Source organism: Sorex araneus, chromosome 1 (genome assembly GCF_027595985.1).
Source record: "Sorex araneus isolate mSorAra2 chromosome 1, mSorAra2.pri, whole genome shotgun sequence".
In the NCBI taxonomy this organism is placed as follows: Eukaryota; Metazoa; Chordata; class Mammalia; order Eulipotyphla; family Soricidae; genus Sorex; species Sorex araneus.
In genome coordinates, this window is record NC_073302.1 from 80,000,310 (window position 1) to 80,021,392 (window position 21,083).

At 39.0% G+C, this 21,083-nt stretch overlaps 1 protein-coding gene across 6 annotated transcripts in view; it reads right to left on the reverse strand.

Moving 5' to 3' along the window:
- NTRK2 (neurotrophic receptor tyrosine kinase 2) overlaps window positions 1-21,083 on the reverse strand; it is a 398,774-nt gene that overhangs the window by 236,259 nt on the left and 141,432 nt on the right. For 2 of the 6 annotated variants that reach the window (XM_055135716.1, XM_055135921.1), the window contains one exon: window positions 13,376-20,634. The exons of the other annotated variants lie outside the window; for them this stretch is intronic. In XM_055135716.1, coding sequence (XP_054991691.1) covers window positions 20,597-20,634 — 38 coding nt within the window. In that variant the 3' untranslated portion in view covers window positions 13,376-20,596. Of the gene's footprint in view, window positions 1-13,375; window positions 20,635-21,083 lie in introns of those variants that run through there. 6 annotated transcript variants of the gene reach the window in all.

Below are 21,083 nucleotides of genomic sequence, written 5' to 3' on the forward strand. Positions count from 1 at the left end.
CCTGATGTTGGAATTGCATTGCCAGATATATCAGCATCTTCCCAAGAACTACAATCTTTCCCTCACTGATGTATCAGAAGCAAAACACTCAAATTCATTAAAGAAAAACAAAACTCTTGATTTCTCTTGTAGAAAAGTGATAGCTTGAGTTCCCAATAAGAGAAAACTGCAGTTTAATGAAGGGGAGTAAACTGCCCCATCCATCATAAAGGAAGAGAGGTCATAAATCTGTCAATGATTGCAAAGGCATCTGACTGTCTACTCTTGATCTTGGAATGGAAGTGAGTAGGTGTGGGGGTCTATGGGAAATGCCCCTGTGTCAAAGTCTTCTTTCTTATACTTTTAAAGTCAAAAGCTCTATGACCCGGCAAGTAAGCATTACCCCCAATGAGTCCAGCATAAATATTACTTATTAAATCAGATCCTGAGAAGAACTTGAAAGAAAAAATGGTTAAGTTGTCCAATTTAGAGGAAGAGAAAGTCATTCTCAATTGCTGAGTATCAAACTAGAGGGCAGAAATCACAGTAGGGATTTCTGTGTCTAAGTCTAAGGGAGAAAACTTGCCTTTAGATTTGCTTAGTTTGACTCAGAAAATTTTTTTTTATTTTTTATTTTTTAAAATTTTTATTGAGTCAACATGTGGAAAGTTACAAAGTTTTCCGGTTTAAATCTCAGTTATACAATGCTCGAATACCCATCCCTTCACCAGTGCTCATATTCCACCACCAAGAATCCCAGTATAGCTCCACCCCGCCCCCTCACACCCCTAACCCCCCCACGTGCCTAGCCCCCTCACTTAAGCCCCCCACCTGTGTAACTAATAAATTTCACTTTACTTTCACTTTGATTGCATACAATATTTCAACAAAAAACTCTCTATTATTGTTTGGAGAGTCTCTCCCCTAAAGTCAGACCTGCTGAAAAGGAAGCAGTAGATAATTTGTTTTCCATTGCTATTGACTCAGAAAATTTTAAAGATACTGGATGTGTCATGGTAACATTTAAAAATCGGAGGATTTTATATAAAAATGCTGATTTCTACCTCTTTTTAAAAAATGGACAAACCTGAAAATGACTCTGTGTACTCTATAAACAAAACAAAGAAATGACTCCCTTCACATATGGCCCCCAATATCCCAGGAGCCCACTAATCAGTTGTAGTATTTTTATGACCCTATAAAAGGCATTATTTGTAATCCCTGTACTATAAATTACCCAGGTAAACACAAAGAAATTTATCACTTTTATCCAACTTTTAGGAGGGATCTTTCCTTTCTTTGTATGTCACCAACCATATTAAATAAATAAATAATTGAATGATTTAATTTTGGAGTTTTTTTAAAGGAAAAAAAAGAGATTGAGTTAGAGATACAGAAGAGATCATTCTCCTTTATTGGGTAGTATAACCTCATCTGAGTTCTCTGTAATAAGCAGGAAAATTCAGTTGTGTGGAGTGGAGGGATGAAAGATAGCTGGGAAGTTTGTGTTGTCTGCAGAATCTTTGCCTGAAGTCTGAATCTCCTTAATGGCAAGCAGAGAGAGAAAGCAGCAGCAGATCTATGGAAATGTAAAATTTCCCTGCTGTAAGAGTAAATCCTAAAAGATAAATTGTTAGCTTCCACACAGAATGAAGTTATAACTCTTTGATAAATGATGTTCTGGGTAGTCTTGACAACCAGCCTATTAGAAGTGTGCAAAAGAGGTCTTCCCATAAATCAGAACACTTTAGGAAGGGGTTAAAACAAACATTTCTCGACTATTCCCAAGATGTATGCCCAAAATGTAATTATAGACATTTGTATCAGTCTGCCATAAAGCATGACAGCTCCAATTTTACAAAATGTTAATTAAAAAATCTATTATATCCCATCCTTCTGGGAGAAATTAATATCACACGTAAGGTTGGGAGTCAATGAAATTCAGAGGCTATAAAATTAGAATGGCAAAGGCAAAAGAAAGAGAGACTTCAGAGATTAATTCATAAGCAATTTGGTTAAGGGTTTGGGCTTCTAACCCTCAAAAGAAGAAATGTTGAGGGTCAAATAAAAGATTTGGAGCTTTACAGAAGGTTGCGGGGAGAAGCCAAGAATCAGAACATGGAATTAAAAAGGAAAATCTGGTGGACTGAAATTAGTTCACCTAGAAACTCAGGGATGAAGCAATATCAAATCATTCAATCAGCAGGACAAAGACATTAGCAACTTTCAGTGATCAGAAAAAGTGAAAATTAGCTTAAAATTAGAATTTGGAAAAAGTGTTTCCTCATGTAAACATCATGGGATTAGACTCCATGAATCAAAAATTGAAAGTGTGATGGCCAAATTGGGTCAAGACAAGTTCTGTCTGGTTTGCAGAATGTTCCTTTTAAAAATGTACAGTGAATGCCAACATTTAAAAATCAGGAGATATGACATAAAATTCTGGCTTCTCTTTTAAAGGCAGATGATTTGGCAGCAATAGACCTGGGTTCCTGTGTAGCAACTAGAACTGAATTCAGACAACAAAAAGTCCGTGAAGAGAAGACTTGAACAGCCTTATCCAACCGAGTGGCATGAGCACTGGGAAAAAAAGGTCTTTTTATAGAAGACTGGTGATAAGAGGTTGAATGAAGGAATGACTGAACAGAAGTTTCTTCCTTTAAATAGAACACACTCTCCAGAAGCTCATCCGTTTAGGCTGTTACTTTTCCAGTTTCTAGAAGCAATTAAAATGTATACTTTGCTTGAGGCTATAAGATTTTCTTAGTTGGAACAATCCGTGTTGACGCTTGACATGAATTTCCCACTATAATTGCCACATATGCAAGCCACTGAAGTGAAATCACAATGCAACAACATCCTCTAAGGATTCTTAGTAACAGTCTGAAAAATGATCTTCTTTTAAAGATTTGGCATCATTATTTATCCTGCAGGAAGTAAACTGTATAAAAGAACTTGCCAAAGCCTCTTCCTGCTCTTGGAAAAGAACAAATACTTATAGGCTTATAATTGGATCATTTGTTTATCATTCAACCAACACTGAATCTTCCAAGCTCCAGTATGATGAAAGATGATGCAGTTTCATCTATGTTCAAAGATTCAAAATATATATTGAATGCATGGGTAGTAAAGGAAACAACTATCATGTGAATATTCCATTTGACAGATATGTACATTCCTAACTAATCTTAACAATCTCTGTGTTAAAACTTGTCTCTATTTTACAAAAAAGAACTGGATACTTAGATTAATGGACACAGCAGGCATTTAAACAGATCTGTTAAGTACCTGTACCATGTGAATTCATGTGTATTAAGCTACCAATCTCTTGGCTAAATTGTATTCTGGACTGATGTGGGTTTAACAGTGACCTAAAGAAAAAGATGTACAATTCTGACCCTTTAAATATAGGCAGGTAATCTTATTTGAATAAAGGCTTCTTTGCTGATATAATTTAGTATCTGAAGATGAGATCATGCTGGGTAAGTCCTATAACCAATAATAATTATTCCTATAAAATAGGAAGAGAACTCAGAAGGAGAAAGAGAGAGGAGGGTGATACAGAAACAGAGGCAGAGATTGGAGTGAAATGTATATGCAAGCCAACAAATACCAAGAATTGGCATAAATCACCAGAAACTGGAGATAGGCATGGAACAGACTTTTACCACAGGCTAATGTAAAAATCTTGGAACGAATCCTATCAACACCTCAGTTTCAGAGTTCTGGAATTTACAGACACAACATAAAAAAATTTCTGTTGTTTTAAGCCAATAAGTGTGGTAACTTCTTGTGGCAGCTCTAGTAAAGTAACACTTTAAAATGTTCATGACCCATGTACTGAAGAAGCTTCTCAGACAACTTTGCATATTCTTTTGGGTTGCATTCAGAAGTCTCAAACCTTACCACAGAGTTCAATCTCTGGGCTTCTTCCTGGTTCTGTGCTCAGGGATCACTCCTGGTGGGGCTTGAGGAACCAGTGCAGTGCCAGGAACTAAACCAGATTTGGCTGCATGCAGGCTAAGTACTTTATCTTTTGTACTATGGCTCTGGCACTGACCAAGGTTTTCAGCTCAAGGTTCCACACATCATCCTGAAACATTTCAAAAGTGAATGAATTGGAATTATATGATTATATCAATGTTTATTCTTTGGAACATGGTGGATATTCCTAACAGAAATGTGGTCTAGTGCTTTGGAATATCCAGAAATATCCTTATCAGATTGCTTAGTGTCACATGACAATACTGATATGGGAGTATATGAGAGAAGGTGCCATTTATGTGTAAACAATTTTAAGAAGAATCTGGAAGGAAGGCAGCAGTTGAGCAGAGCCTTGAAAAAGCACAGTTTATAATGTTAGGTCTTAAGTATCTCAACAGCACTATTATTTATTAATCACCTACAACATGTCACATTCTGTCCTACAGAGTTTTAGTATCTTTCCCTTTAATTCTCCCAGCTACCCAACCAGGTAGATGTGTTCCACCCAGATTTACTAAGAAAGGACACTTGAAAAGTTCAGTGTCAACTCCAAGATCATTATGATTTGGACAGATGAATATAGAAGGTAGAAAAAGAGTCAAACCAGGTAGGGTGAGCCTCTTGGGGAAACTAGAATAGACACATAAATGGGAAGGTAGGATGGAAAAGATGACTTGATGTGTGAAGTTCCTTTTGAGAAGTTTTAACTTGGTCTTCTTAGCTGTGTGGGTTGCCAGAGGTGTGTATGTGTATTGATTGGCTCAAGTCTATGTTTGGGGAAAATAATGTTAGGCTCAGATGGCGGATACATAGAAGACATTTTGACTTCGGGTGGTTTTTATGAGGTGAGGGTAAGGAAGCTAACCTGGCTTACCTGGAAATTTGGATGAAGAATGCAGTCATCAAACCAGGTGACAAGGAAAAGCCTAGGGGAGCAGACATGTGATCTTAGCTAAAAAAATAATAAATCTGATATTTTTCTTTTTCATTTGCACTCAGAATCTTCAAAGTATAGATATTCTTAACACTGCAGTTTCTGCCTTCTTTCTCTGTCTCAGATAAATTTCCCTTAAGGGATAAAGGTTGAAGTTAAGTTAAATAATTAAACTAAATCTATGAATTGTTTAAAACTCTTGATGGAGTAATATACTCTAGGTTTAAAGAGTGAAAGATGTCAAAGCATTGGTCTTTTTCTTAGCAAAGTTTGCTTTTCCTGAATCACAATGAACCATTCTCATGCATCCAGTACCTAGCATTTACAATGAACCGCAAATACTATCTGTATCTATTAGGAAATGATGAAACTTTGAGCTGGTAGTTCTGCTTCCAACTTCCTATATACCCATTTCTCCTTTCTCCAAAGAGATATGTATTTCCCCTAAGTGAGCTCCCCAAGGAATAGATAAGCTAAAAAATAACAACCAGAATTAGTCAGGCTCCATTAGCAGCTGAAAGTGGACATCAGTGAAGAATTGGTGTTAGAACATTGTATACCTAAAACCCTATCAAGAATAACTTTGTAATACATGGTGACTAAATACAATTTTTAAATAAAATGAAATAAAAGGTAAGTCAGGCTCTAAGGCTATCTAAATTCTATCCACTGATCTCATTAAGAAATGCTAAGAATGTTAACCAGACTGAACTCAGAAGACTAGGATTCAAATCTGACCTGATCTGTGATTCCTATTATCTCTGGGCTTTGGGAAGGCACAACTTCTTGGGCTGTGCTGTAAGGGAAGAGGAGGAGAGTCATTAAGAAGATGTACAAGGATGAGGCAAATTCTTCAGCAGTTATTCCATAATGACAAGTTTCTACAATGAAAATCAACGTGAAGATCCTGGCTCACTCTCTGAAGTGTGGAGATAATTGTAAATAATATTCTTATTTGAAACCTAACTTTGAGAGGCCTATATTGGCTACACTATTCAACTATTAAACTTTCTGGGAGAATGAGGGAGTAGAATCTTCCCTCTAGAGCTACGTTGCCAAACAAAGAAACTAAGCATTAAGGATATGTATTCACTTCTGAGTTCATCCCTGTCTGGAGGCCATTCTTAAACTCATAGCATCTCACTAAGATGAAGCTGAACGCTTTTTGGGAAATGATAAAATTTTGTAGACATTGGATCCCTAACTATGGTATTTTAGCCAAACCTCTTTAGAAGTCATTCAAAGGGCTGACTTTGAGACCCTACACTAGAATAAGAACTGTCAACTGTCATTTCAAAACTTTTAAGACCTTTTAGCTTCAGCTCCAGTATGGGTAATACCTATCGAGAAAAGTCTTTTACCTTATATGTAGTTGAAAAGCAAGCAGTAGCACTCATCCCGATAATCCAAAAACTGGAAGGGAAACTCCTTGCCCTGTCGCCTGCGTGTCCAAGCAGCATGGCTCAGGCAGAGCCCGGAAGGCTGTCACAGAGGCAGCAGCGGCTCATCTGACAGAGGAGCCCGCTGAACTACCTTGTGGGAAGCCATTCCCAACCCAAACTTACCATAATCCCAAGACGTGCTAGAAATAAAAGCTATCAGTGATTGACAAAGTTCCAGGCCTTTCTCTACACTCAAGATGTGACTTTTTAGACTTGTCAGACACTTAACCCAGCAAGCCTCACTCCCTGTCTGAGGAAACCTGTGAAAGCAGAGACCACACATGCATAGAGGTGATGGAACAGATGTATTTTAATAAGCCGGGTGTAAAATATATTTCCTTGGACAAGCCTTATAAAACTTGGTTTACTAGAGGTAGCGGACTCATTCATAAAGAACTGGAAAAACTCATTACTGATCCCCTTTCTACAATAACAAAAAATAAGAAAAATAGAAACCAGTGAGGTTGGAAAACAGTGTGGAACCATAGAGAGTCCAGTGGAGATTCTTTCTTTCTCTTGAGGAAAAGGTGCTCACATCCAGCAGAGCTCAGAGGTGATTCTGAGCTTGTGTTCAGGGTGCTCAGGGAGTCAATTATGTGGTGTCAGATGGAACCCAGAGTCTGCTGCATCCAAAGGAGTGCCCTACCTTCAGATTTTGTACTCTGTACAGTTTTATGTTTTCTCCCAGAGCATGCATTCCGTCCTTAAAGCCATCTCGATTTCATCCCTTCCCAGCCCCTCTCCTATTTCTGAAATAAGTCTATTTTACTTTAAAAATCTAAAAAAATTGATGTGGAGACTTTCTGTGTTTACCATATTGATCTGGAATCGCAAGTGTTAAATTCTCTTTGGAGCATGAAATATGCTGTCCTTTAGAGTAATGTTTTATAACCACGCCCAAATGACCATCTGTTGGCCTTCAGGACATTCCAAGGGGATCACAGGTGAAAATCATGTAAATGGGGGAGCATAATATGAGAATAGGGACTTAGCCTATAGCACTAGGGTGCCCTAAGAAGAAATTAAGGTGTAAAGAGAACCATGGTTGGAAAAAGTTTGAGAAACATGAATGGCTAGTTTTCCTCATGACTACAATAAAGACTTAAGGACACACTTGCAACACTCTGACACTTAATGTTTCTATTTTTATTTTGAAAGTCAAGAGTAGGAAATATACTGCTTGTGTGTAACATGTCAAATATGCCCATAACCAAGAAAATTCAAAACACAATGGCGTGCATACATGGGAGCATGCGCACACACACACATACACACACACACACACACACACACACGCACGCACTAACTCTTTTCAGAGGCTTACTGTAAGAAGGAAACTTTTAAGCTGGTTATTTCATGATTTATAGCAAAGTAGAAAAGGGAGACAAAATCAGCAGCTTCGTTTACAAGCCCTGGAAAGTGGAAGTTTCCAAGCTGTCATAAATAAGGATGGAAGTATTTGCCAAGTCTGATATTTTGCCAACTTTGAAATCCACTCAATCCTTACATCTTGGAACTCAGAACAGGACACCAAACTTTTGGGATTTGTAATAATTTCTTCTCAGCAAAACTTCTTGCTATTTTAAGGAAGTAAAAACAAAAAGCAAAAACTACAATATGGAAAGATTTTATAGGGAGCTAGGAGCATTAAAGCACAGGGAGTGCTGAGTGGCAATGATAGAACACGTGGCATGTACTGCACTGACACTGAATTTCCAGTGAGTCAAAAATTGTTTAAAGTATACACTAGCCTATCTAACATATGTGAATGTGCATGCACATGGATTATTGTGCTCTTTCTTTGCTGGTATCTTCCTATCTCTTTCTCAGTCTCTCTGTCTCTGTCTCTGCCTTTGTCTCTCTCTGTCTCTGTCCGTCTTTGTCTCTGTCTCTGTCTATCTCTCTATCTCACACACACACATATACACACTTTTCCCCTTATGAGTGTATTGCACCCAACCAATTAAAATTTTTTGGTTTTTGTTTTGGGGCCACACCCAACAGTGTTCAGAACTTACCCCCGACTCTGTACTCAGGAATCACTCTTGGTGGACTTGATGGCCATATGGGGTGTCAGGGATGGAATGTGGGTTGGCCACGTGCAAGGCAAGCACCTTACCTGCTGTACTACCTCTCTGGTTCCATTTTAAAAATTTTAATGTGTGAAAATTAAAGGAAGAACAAAGTATATCTGTGTGTTTGTGTTAAATGAAGGGAATAATAATTTTTAAATGATAAATATGAAAGAAAGTAAGAGAAGTTGGCAACCAATGTCTGGACACCTGTCATCAGTTTAAGCAGAATCAAGAGGAATTCGAGTCAATAAAAGGAGGAGCCAATTAGTGGTTATGTGAGAGTTTGCAGCCCTTGTAGCCCCAAGAGACAAAGAGAAACACCAACTTCCTAGAAGTAGGGTCAGATGCACAGCTTCCTAGGCAGATGGGTCTGATTTGTGTGACCTTGGACATACCACTTAAATGTCCAGGTCTTGCTTTATAATGTGTAAAATAGAGGTAACAGCAGCATCGAGCTTATAGATGCTGCCATTAAGTCATCCCCAGGAAGTTAAAGATAGCAACTGTTCCTATTGTGGCATTCAACAAAGGCTGGTTCATGGTGAGACCTCTCAAAGACATTTAGTATTTTCTGGATTTTGAATAGACCGTGTAATATTAAGCAGGATGATACACTAAATAACAGAATATTTCTCATTTTGGGGAACTTGCATTCACTCTGAAATATTTGCATTGAGAACTGCAGGGACAAGGATGGGCAGGGTAAGGGGCAGGTTGAAGAAACTGGTTTGGCAGTGGAGATGGAGCATAGTGGACAGATGAGCAGCATCTCTTTCCCACCTCAGGACATATGGGAGCAAAGAAAGATGGACCCCATCCAGCAGGTCACCCCACTGGTCAAAGGCACCAGAGAAGCCAGTTCTCACTAGAGCAGTGTTCAGAGAAAGGGTAATGGAGAGAGGACTGGCCTTCACCAAATTGGGTGAGGGCCAAGGGCAGCCCTCTCCATTAGGAGGATGAGGGCACAGGTAAATGAATATACTTGATAACCTTTCATTATCTGTATTACTAATCATAGGGTCCAGAAGGAAAGGGGGGAGGAGAGAGAAACAGAGAGAGAGAGAGAGACAGAGAGAGAGAGAGAAGGCAGGAGGAAACTGGGACCCTTGGTGGTGGGAAAAGTACACTGTTGAAGGGACGGGTGTTAGAACATTATATGACTGAAATCTAATCATGAACAGCTTTATAAATGTGTATATCACTGTGATTCAATTAAAATAATAAATAAATGGAAAAAATTCAGAGCCAAAGTAAATGCAGTGGGGGGAAAATTCTTCCAAGGGAGTAATCTTTGGCAAAGCTGAAGCACCTTTATTACGAGTTCTGTCTTGGCTCATGCAAACAAATCCAAGCTCCCCTCAAGGATTAAAACAAAGTTGGAGATGACAGTTTTCACCCCAGCTCCAGGGTCTTTAGTGAAATCCCATGACTTACTGGAAGCTAAATTCTAATCCTGAAAGCAAACACCCTGCCCTATATTGTCATTTTGCAGTTCAGCAAAGATGATTCACAACATGCCAAATATTGTTAAAAAAGAGATGAGAGGACAGAAAATCAACACAAAAGAGTTGTCTCTCTTGAAACAATACACACTTTAACAGAGAGCTATAAAGGAAAACTTACTTTTCATTTGTTGCTGGGGAGAGAGAGATTTTAGTGCAGTCAATACCTGCTCTGGGGGCGGGCGCTGTGTGAGACTTGACCAAGTGACTGGGAAATTAGCCTGTGCCCTTGGTCATCTCTTTCAGTCACTGGTGCCCAGATGGGACATTCGGGGACAGTGCTTTGAAGCGAGCACGCTGCTCAGATGCTGTTGTTTCTTTGTATTTCCAAGATGAAGCACAGCTTAAGCGTTATCTGCCCCTGTATTCTGAAGGCTGGTTCCTCTTCTGGAGATGGCAGGAAGTATCCGCAAAACGCTTTCCCAGTCCTTCTCTCCCTTCACCCTTCCTGGCTTTCTCATCATTGCTCAACAGAGGCAGGAGAGTGGCCGTGGATGGGAAGGACTCAAGTCCAAGAAGGATAATGGAATTCCCTTTAGAGCAATCCCCCCCCAGATAAAGCCATCTTCAGTTCTAATGGCAAAGGAAACATGCCTTCAATTTTCCTCAGTTAATCCACATCAAACATGTGCGTGCCACAACTTCTCTTTTTTCTTAGGTAAAAATCAGTAGAAAGCACATGTTAATTTCACACCCTCACCACAGACCTATAAAGTAAAGATCTGCAAGGTGGGTTTACTGGGACAGGAAGCACTTTCCTAGTGAAAGAAGTTAAACTTACTTTCTGCTTTTCCACAACAGTAATCTCTGCTCAATCACAAGTGTTGGTGGGAAAGACCACAGGGCATTTGCACAGTCCTGGGCCAGTGATTTTCAACATTCTTTACACCAAAGGATTGATGTCACTTCACACTGTAAAAAGGCTAAAGCCACTGCCTAGACACCTTGCTCGCCTCACCTCAGTCTGTTCCATGCTTGAGTCTTGCCTAATTCTTTGAGCAATTACTTTGAACAATAAGTCTTCTTGTTTATTTTGTGATTAATACCATTATTCTCAGAGGTTATTCCTAGCTCTGTGCTCAAGGATCAACCTGGGTCACTCACAGATAAAGCAAGCATGTTGGCTTTTTACTATCTCTTCAGACCCCTGAGAACTGGCATTTGAGCCAGCCTACCTGGATTCAAATCCTGATATTTTTGTTTATTAGCTAGATAAGCTGGAGCATCATTATGTTCCTCAGTTTTCTAAGTTTTAAACCGGAGAAGAAATATCATTAGTATCAAGGCTGTAGTAAAGATAATTAATACGTGAGTGAATAAACTCAACTATCTTTTAAAATATTTTTATTTGGGTTGGCATGTCTAGCCAAAGACAGAGGTCACCACACTGACACCCTGTGGATTGGAGGGGTGTATATGATGCCAGGGATCAGACCCAAATACTCACAGGCAAGATCTGGACTCTACCACTTCAGCCACATACGTGGCCCCCATTCATACATGTTTTAATACCGACAACAGGGCTTGGTGCCATATGAAATAAATACCCATTATAATTACTATAATTTAGTTTTTTTGTTAGATCCCCTTTTAAAACTAAAGGGGCTGGTGAGAGAATGTAGCAGGTTGGGCACTTGACTTGCAAGCAGATGGCCCAGGTTTGATCTCTGGCACCCCATCTGGTCTCCTAAGCCTGCCAGGATTAATACCTAAATGCAGATCCAAGAGAAAGTCCTGAGCACCACCTAGTATCGCCCAAGAACCAAAATAAAACTAAACAAAATCACCTGAGAAGGGCCAAAGACATAGCTAAATGGGCTGAGTGCCAGTGGTGAATGCAGAAGGCCTGGTTTTAATCCCTGAATACATCCGAGAACAAACCCTGAGCCCAGAGCTGGGAGAAGCCCCTGAGCACCACAAGGTGTTCACCTTTCTCCCCAAAATGTATTACATGAATGGAGAGAAAAAGCTAGAAGCAAAATCAAGTTAACACTTGGGAAAGCTCTGAAGTACTTCCACAGCTGCATCACACACAGAATGACCCATTGAGTAAAGTTCCCTTCCATTTGGAAGGCATGATTTGCACCCAGCAATCAGCAAATGACAAGAATATTCAAGTGAGCCTGTCAATTTGCAGAATTAACTGAGGTGTACCAGAGAGTGCAAACTAAAGTTCTTCCAAACATTATGAGCACAATACTAACTGTTCTCACTTGCCAGGCAATGCTAAAGACTTGACTTAACTCTCTCTCTCTCTTCTTTATTTTTTAGTTTAACACTTTTATTTATTTATTTATTTGTTTGTTTGTTTGTTTGTTTGTTTGTTTATTTATTTTTATTGCAACTTTACTCTCTTAAGAACTCAGTCAGAAGGCATGATTACTGTTACCATCATCTCCTTTTATAAATGAAGGAAGTACGAAGGGAAGTAAAAAAATCACTTCCATGGTGGAATTCTTGCTTTCCATAAACTTAGCTATTACAAGTTTTTGAATGACTAGAGACAGAGCTTTCTCAAATAACATAGTTTTCTTGGTTAGAGTCTTCTTTTTGAATCCTCCTAACCTTTGGTTTGTTTGAATCCCAAGGCTATTCAGCTTGCAAACTTAGCTCAGATTCAAACCTGCACAACCTAGGTCAAGTGTCTACAAACTCAAATTATCAAGGAAGTCCAAAGAAAAGACAAAACTCATTCTCAGCTCAGCAAATTTAGAAGGGCAGTTAGAAAAACTGCAAGTCATCAGCACTGAACCAACATGTAGAAGAGTCTGAGTCTATTGTAAGCTGGTTGATAAGACATCAGGTTACACAGGATCCATTTTTCCAATCTCTAAATCTTTGATTTCAAGCAAAACTCCTCCAAGGTTGTCTGAAGGTGAAAGCAGGCTCAAATAAATCAGAGACAAGAGTACCACAAATTTTGCTTTCAGGTTCTATCCTCCAAGAAAAAATTGAGGCAGAGACATTTTGTCTAGCAGATGGATGGAGATAAAAGGCATTGGGGTGTGGGTACCATGCTGAAAAGCATCTTCCATCCCTGCCCATCTGTCTCTACCCTTACCTCTCCCATGAAAAAAAAAAATTATTTGAACATGTGACCATTCCATGGAAAGTTTCTTGCTTTACCTTAACTTAGTTAATACAAGTTTTTTCATTATCAAAGATAGGGATACCTCAAAGAACATGGTTTTCTTGGTTTGAAATTTCTTTTTTAAACCTCCTGAACTTTTGCTGTGTTTTGCTTTCTAGTCTATGATGGCAATTTTGTTTTGCAGATGGAAGACATCTTAGGATCTGTAGTGGGTTTGAGACTCCCCCAAAACTTTCAATAGTTGTGCACACACTCTATTTTTCTAAACAGCTCTAATCTTGGACACCATCAGTGACACATGTGATAGCAGGATGTGTTTGAAGAAGACAGCAAAGGTATACAAAATGCTACTGAAAATGCAAGACACATATTGATAAATTATAAACTTTATTGGCTTGTTAAAAAAGAATGAATTCAGCAAGTACATTTATGGTCATCCACATTGTTAAAACAGTACTTAAAAATAAAAGAAATGATTATCCATTATTTACAGGAAATGTGAAAAAATGACTTTAAAACCTTTAAGTGAAAAACATGCTGGAAGAGTGTGTCAGAGGCTGTGTATGGATTACAGCAAGTAGACTTTGTCATGAAATTTAGAAAACACGAGGAATTGTTTTTCTGGGATCTCTTGTTGCTCCCTCTTTAATTTGTTTTCAAGTTTATTGAATTATAATTGACAAATAAAAGTTTAATATATTTAAATTGGACATTACGACTCGCTATATGTATACAGTGAAATACAATCCTTCCCAATTTTATGTTTGTGGCGTGTTCCATTCATAGACCAAAAGACAGTTTACATGGTCTTAAAAGCATTGTAAACTTTCTGGTTCTTTCTTTGTTTCCCACACATTTTTTCCATGAAAACTAAGATACCAGACATAACCAGCATAGCCTTCATCTTGGTGCTCACTAGTATAATCCCAAAGCTCCCCTGCACATTAGCCTAAATTAACTCAGAATGATCTTGCTGTTAACATCAGATGGCTGGGAAGTTTCATTGTCCCTGAAGACCAAATCCAGGCAATGTGCTGACTTGACTAAGAAGCTGCCTTGTGTGACAGCTGTTTTCATATCACTCTCTGGGCTGGGAATAGTGAAAACTTAATTCAGGCTGGCAGCACCCCACTGAGAATTACATTCATTACACAGTCCATTTTTCTATTGAGTCCTTAACTTTTCCAGGTGCTCTCAAATACCCCTGGCATGATGTGTAGGCACTATAGTGTGTGAGCACCACAGAGCACATTTAATGGGATAGTCACTTCAGTCCTGGTTTCCTTGGAGTCAAGACAGCTTAGTGGCTCAGCCACAGTGGCCTCTACTGCCAGTCCGGATGGGTGAGCCATGGTCAGCTTCAGGATATAACGGCCCTCAGGGGGCTATGTCTCCATATCAATAGGGGCTAGCCCTCAGAATCCAGGCCAAGAACTAAATGAGCTTCTGTTGTCATGGAAAGAAACCAGACAAAAATCAAGGGAGAAGTTCTGGAGAGAGAGTTCTAAAGCAGATGAAAGTGCAAATCATCTTTGCAATAAGCAGAAAGATTTAGTGCCAATCCTATTCAGTCCTGTGATTTCAAGTTACAATGGGAAATTTTGCTGTATTTATGAAAACAACAAGTACAGAAAATAAAAATGAACTCTCAGTTTGAGAGAATGCTAGCAAGAGAAGAAGGAGACAAGAATTTTAAGTGAATAGAGAGAAAAGAAAGGGGGGTGAGCAGGAGTCTTTGGTGCTCACCGTGCTTCTGGCAGTGAGCTCCTTCCTGATCCTTCTGAAACTGTTCTCTTCCTAATACACTGAATAATGGTGATCCAGAAAAACATCAGCCTAAGTTCTAATTTAGGGTACTATTTAGTCTTGAAGAACTTGGAGTCAAAACTCTATATCTTCTATGCTCTCTTTTCCAAGGAGTGATTGGGATGGATTTTTTTTCTTATCTTCAGTGCAGCTTTGTAAAGGTCACTCAATGGGGATGAAATAAAACCAGTACTTACAGAATATTGGTAACAAAATGCCCTGAATCAAATGTCTCTAAAAAATGTAAGATGGCAAGCATTATTCTCAATGGGGAAAAATTAAAAGCCTTCCCTCTAAGATCAGGGACAAGACAAAGATGCTCACTTTTATTCAATATAGTACTGGAAGTACTTAAGGGCATCCAAATAGTAAAGTAAGAAATCAAGCTCTCAATATTTGCATATGACATGATACTATACTTAGAGAACCCTAAAGCCTCTACCAAGAAGCTCCTAGAAACAATAGACTTGTATAGTAAAGTAGCAGGCTACAAAACCAATACCTGAAAATCCATGGCTCTCTTGTATGCAAATAATGAAAGATAAGAAAATTATATGAAAAAACAATTCCATTCACATCATGCCTCAGAAAATTAAGTACCTCAGAATCAGCTTGACTAAGGATGTAAAGGACCTGTACAAAGAAAACTATAAGACACTAATTCACAAAATCAAAGAGGACACAAGGAAATGGAAACACATCCTCTGCTCATGGATTGGGAGAATTAACATTGTCAAAATGGCAATACTCCCCAAAGCATTATGTAGATTCAATGTGATCTCTATATAAGGATACCCTGACATTTTTCAAAGAAATTGAGCAAACGCTCTTGAAATTCATATGGAACAATAAACACCCACAAATGGCTAAAGCAATCCTTGGGGGGAAAAGGTGGGAATCATCACCTTTCCCAATTTCAAACTGTACTACAAAGTGGTAATAATTAAAACAGCATGGTACTGGAATAAATACAGACCAAGAGACCAATGGAATAGGGTTAAATATCCTGACACACACTCTGAAATACATGATCCTTTAATCTTTGATAAGGGAGCAAATATGATGTGGAGCAAGAAAATCCTCTTTAACATGTGTACTGGCAAAACTGGACAGATACATGCAAAAAAATTGTGCTCACACGTCTACCTAACACCATGCACAAAAGTCAGATCAAAAAGAACTGAAGACCTCGACATCAGACCAGAATCCATAAGGCATATTGAAGAAAAGGTAGGAAAAGCCCTCCACAATATTGAAGCTAAAGGTGTCTTTAAAGAAGAAATGTCACTGACCAAGCTAGAAGCAAAGATAACCAAATGGCATTACTTTAAGAAGCATCTGCACCTCAAAAGAAACAGTGAGCAAGATAAAAAGACAGCCTACTGAATGGGAAAGTATATTCACCCAATACCCTTCTGATAAGGGGATGATATCAAGGATATACAAGGCACTGGTTGAACTCTACAAGAAAAAAAATCCAACCCCATCAGAAAATAGGGCAATGAAATGAACAGAAACATTCTCACAGAAAAAAATCAAATTGCCAAAAAGCACATGAAAAATGCTGTACATCACTAATCATCAGGGTGATGCAAATCAAAGCAATAAAATATCATCTCACACCACAGAGACTGGCACAAATCCAAAAGAACAAGAGCAACCAGTGCTGGCACGGATGTGAGGAGAAAGGGACCCTCCTTCACTGTTGGTGGGAATGCTGATTGGTCCAACCTTTCAGGAAAACAATATGGACATTTCTTAAAAAATAACTAGAAATTCAGCTCCCATTTGACCCAGCAATACCACTTCTGGGAATATACCCTGGGAACCCAGAAACACACAGCAGAAACACCATCTGCAGTGCTATGTTCATTGCAGCACTGTTCACATTACCCAGAATCTGAAAACAACCCGAGAGCCTGAAAATAGATGAATAGATAAAGAAAAATGGCACATCTACATAATGGAACACTATATAGCTGTTATGAAAAATGAATTCGTGAAACTTGCCTATAAATGAATGAACATGGAGAGTATCATGTTGAGTGAAATGAGTCAGAAGGAGAGGGACAGATATAGAATGACTGCATTCACTTGTGGTATGTAAAATATATATATATATATATATATAGCAGAACACTAATATCCATGGCCAGGGGAAGCAGGGGATAGGAAAACTGGTCAGTGTTTGGAATCAACCACAAATGTGGGAGCCAGGGGTGAAGGACAGGTAAGATAGAGAAGAAACCAGTATGACAATAAAAGCAGGGAATGGTCATGCTGGACAAGAACTGAGAGTCAAAAATAGTTAAAGAAATATTCTTGATAACCTTTCAGTATCAATACTGTGAACAATGCCTAAGAGGAGGAAGAGAGAGAAAGAGAGAGACAGTGGCAGAAAAATAAAATGCCTGTCACAGAGTCAGGCTGGGGAGTGGAGAATGGGGAGATGGGAAGGAACCTAGACACTGGTGCTGGGAAATGTACACTGGTGGAGAAATGGGTACTGGGACACTGTACTACTGAAAACAAATCATGACCATCTTTGTAATGGTCTATCTCACAGTGATTCAAGTAAAAAATGATAACGTTTGTGGGAATTTATTTACCCTATACAATAAAGAATCTTTGACTTCCAACTGATGTACCTTATGATAACATGTAGTTAGCTTGTCTCAGCTGGCTTGGCGGGTTCTCACAGGGACCCAGTTGAAGATATAGCACTTAAATCACACGTCCTGATGCTGACACACACATTTTCGTTTGCCAATGGCAACATCAGCACATGAAGGACATCCATGGAGAAAGGCAGTGTGTTTTCTCACTTAAATCTGGCTGCACTTGAAAAGACCAGGAGATATGGGCTAAAAGAAAGAGTCAGGCCAGAAAAACAAACAAAAGCAGGACTCACTAGATTGCTTAAGGTCAATGGATGGGCTGAGGGCCAGTACAGGCAGACAGCCCCAGGCAACATAAGTGAGACCAGGTCCCTCATTGTGTGATTCATGGGAGAGCCTCAGAGCATGTGGTATGAGGCTAAGTGCCATGGTTAAGAAAGCCCTTAATGATGAGGCCAGCAAGTGAGTTTCCAAGAGTGAGAATGATGCAGGGATGCTGTTTTAAGACAAAAGTAAACAGCTGGCAGGTCACCAAGATATTTAGTTGCCCTACATAAGGTCTTAAAAATAACCGAGCCAACATTTTAAAAAATAGAGCAATTTCACATAAAAATCTGAATCTCAAATTTCTCTTGAAGAATCCAAAGACGTGGAAACCTGGGTCCATCGTCCTGGTTAGAGGAAGTTGGCTGTAGCTGGGACTCAGCTTTCCTGAAGGAGTGTGTATCCACTCACTGCTTGTCTGGGACTAAGACTGCCCGTCAGGTCTTTGTTGGAGGGGGCAGTTTTAACCTCAAAACTTCTACCTACCCTTTTCTAACATTGCAAAAATATGATCCATATCATTAGGAAACACTAAATAAATTTTATAAAGGGGACATACAAGCCAAGCATGAAATGGAATGATATAGAATCTAGAAGTAAGAAATGAGAACCTCTATAATCAGGAATCAAAAAATTTAACACAATGAACCCAAGAACCATATGAGACTATTTTCTAATAGCCTGCTCTTTTCATGGTTCCCCAGGAGATGTCCATTGTTCTTGATATATTAAATTGCCTTATCTGTGCACTTCTCCCCATTTAAAAACAAAAATCTACTCCGAATGTCTTCCAATGGTTGAGTGCAATTTTTTCCTCTTTTGAGTCATCTAGGTAACTTATAAAATAGTCCTTAAACTGTTCATTGCCTCAAAAGATGGTTCCAGGGAATAAGAATTTTTAAATTGTACCAAATGGCTAATATTTAAAAAACCCTTGGTGTTTTCACAGTGACTTCAGAGCTCTCAATGTGGATTTGTTTTCTTTCAGGACTGAGGGTTTCTGCAATCAGCTAGTATCTTTGCAAATTAACACCTTTGGGAAAGATCAATATCTGAGTAGTGACAGGAACTGTCATTTAGCAGCAAGCAAGAAACTGGGTCCTCAGAGGATATTCAGACATTCCCAACCCAAGAAGAAGCTGGCCTCACATTCAAACATTATTTTGGGGAAAGAAAACTTTTGTTTATACTTTGAAGATTCTGCTGCTTGTGTAGGCATGAATACGAAGCAGGCGAGCTAAATGCTATAATCCATAGGACTCTGTGAAATGTCTGTAACCAGCAGTAATATATTTAGTGCCTTATGTAAAGATACAGTATAAAATATTCATTATGGGTCATCTTTTCATATCAAGTGTGCCTAAATGGATGCTGGTTCATTAAGATTAATGCCTTCGTTACACAGGACTCAAAAGAATGTTTCCAAACATGGTGAACTAGTGAAAATCTATAAATCCTTAAAGCTGAATTGCATAACTGGAAATGTTCCCATGAAAAAGAATTTTCAAACGTCAATGTGTGACCAGTTCAGCGTGGCATTTACGTTCATTCACTGATAGAAGAGCTGATGGTGATCCTAGCAAATGCTCTGGACCTGGCTCTGAAATCTCCCTAACAAGAAGGCTGTGAGTGGAGGCAGTTTGAGAACAGCCAGACCTATTGTGAGAACAGAAACGCCACTGGGGCACACTGGGAAAATTGTACAAAGTCCCTGCAGTGGCCAAGTGAGCAGGGGTGCAAAGTAAGACTAAGGGGAATGCAGAAATTCACATCCAAGGCCAAGCCCTCCACTCTGAAGCCCGACATTATAAAGCACGGAGTCACCACTTGCTCCTGGGCTCTGCTGGGGTCAGTGAGAGTCTCCTGTCGTGAAAAGCCAGCAGTAGGGCAGTGCTTTGTCAGAGAATGATTCTTCTTAGAATTCCATCTCCTACTCACAGCAGGCCAACCATTCTGCTCGTGGCCTTTTCAGAGCAGCGGAGCTGCAGTACTGCCATGGAAACAGCATGAGAAGCTGTGGTCTTCTCACTTTGACACACTTCTAAAGAGCTGCAAGCTCTCGGAGGGCAAACGGAAGGACAGATGCGCCAGATGGATATATTTCACCCTTTCAGGGATTCTGAAATAGACTCTGCCTATTCTAAATCAATAGCCCTGATCAAATAGCTTTCTATTTTATTTTATTGCCCGCCAGTAATCTTTAAAGGAGTCACTGGTAATGGTTGCGTGATTCAGGACCTTCATTGCCAGTGAAGGGAAGCAGGGCAGAGTGACATTATGGGTCCCCATAGAAATGGGATCTGTGGCTTTAACTCTTTTAGTAACTGCATTGTGGTGCTGAAGTGAAATTTTCTGAATTCAGTACTGAGTAAGCAACACAAGATGATGCTAAAGTAAGTAATAATGGAGATTATACTGTTTAGTGTACACTTATTCCTAGCCCTAATGGAGATCTGTGTATATTTGCAGTTCACCTTTAATAAACAGAAACAATAAAATCCCTTATAATATGTCTAGTAGGTTCAACAGCATACCTTTCAGAAGAGAAGTACAATCCAATGGAATTTCATTTCAGTGTTATATTTGAACAATTGCAAGAATGAAAGAAAATGATTAATTTAAGATGATTTCTTGAGTTTCTGCTGAGCTGCCCCAGTCACAGCTCACAATCTGCCGACTTCATGAAGAACTTCCTGCAAGCCCCTCCCTCCTCTACCAGATCCCCCAGACAAGCTGCCCTTCCTGGGAGGAGCCCAGGCCAGTCCCAAGAGTCCAGCTTACAGGGAGCATCAACCAACAAGCACCACTTCCCCTTTTTCTGTCTCTTTTCTTTTATTTCAGCTACCCATCCAGTGGGATCTTATGAAACAAAACAAAACCTAAAAGAAACACAAAATAAAACATAAGTCATGCTCAAAAGAAAATTCAATGGAAATTAACATATAAGTACAATCACTTTTTAAAGAATGTAATAAATAAACATCAAAATCAAGACAACATGAAATATGCTTCAAAACAAAAAACAATATATAACAGAACACAAATTGGAAGGAAATGTACATCTGAATAACTTTAAATTTAAAAGTTATTTCACATGGCATACAAAACACTGAAAAGAAAGGTAAAGGATTTCAGGAGCTGGCTTTTTACAGCCTATATCAAATGTTGACATATGAATTTAAGGATATAGCTGTACTCAACACTTGAAGAATTTGTATAGAGGAAAAATATTCAACAATAAACACACACCAAAATCCTCATTCTCTTTCCCCACCTCATCTTGCCAAATTTTTTTTCCCAAAATAATACATTAATAAGTACTTTTAAT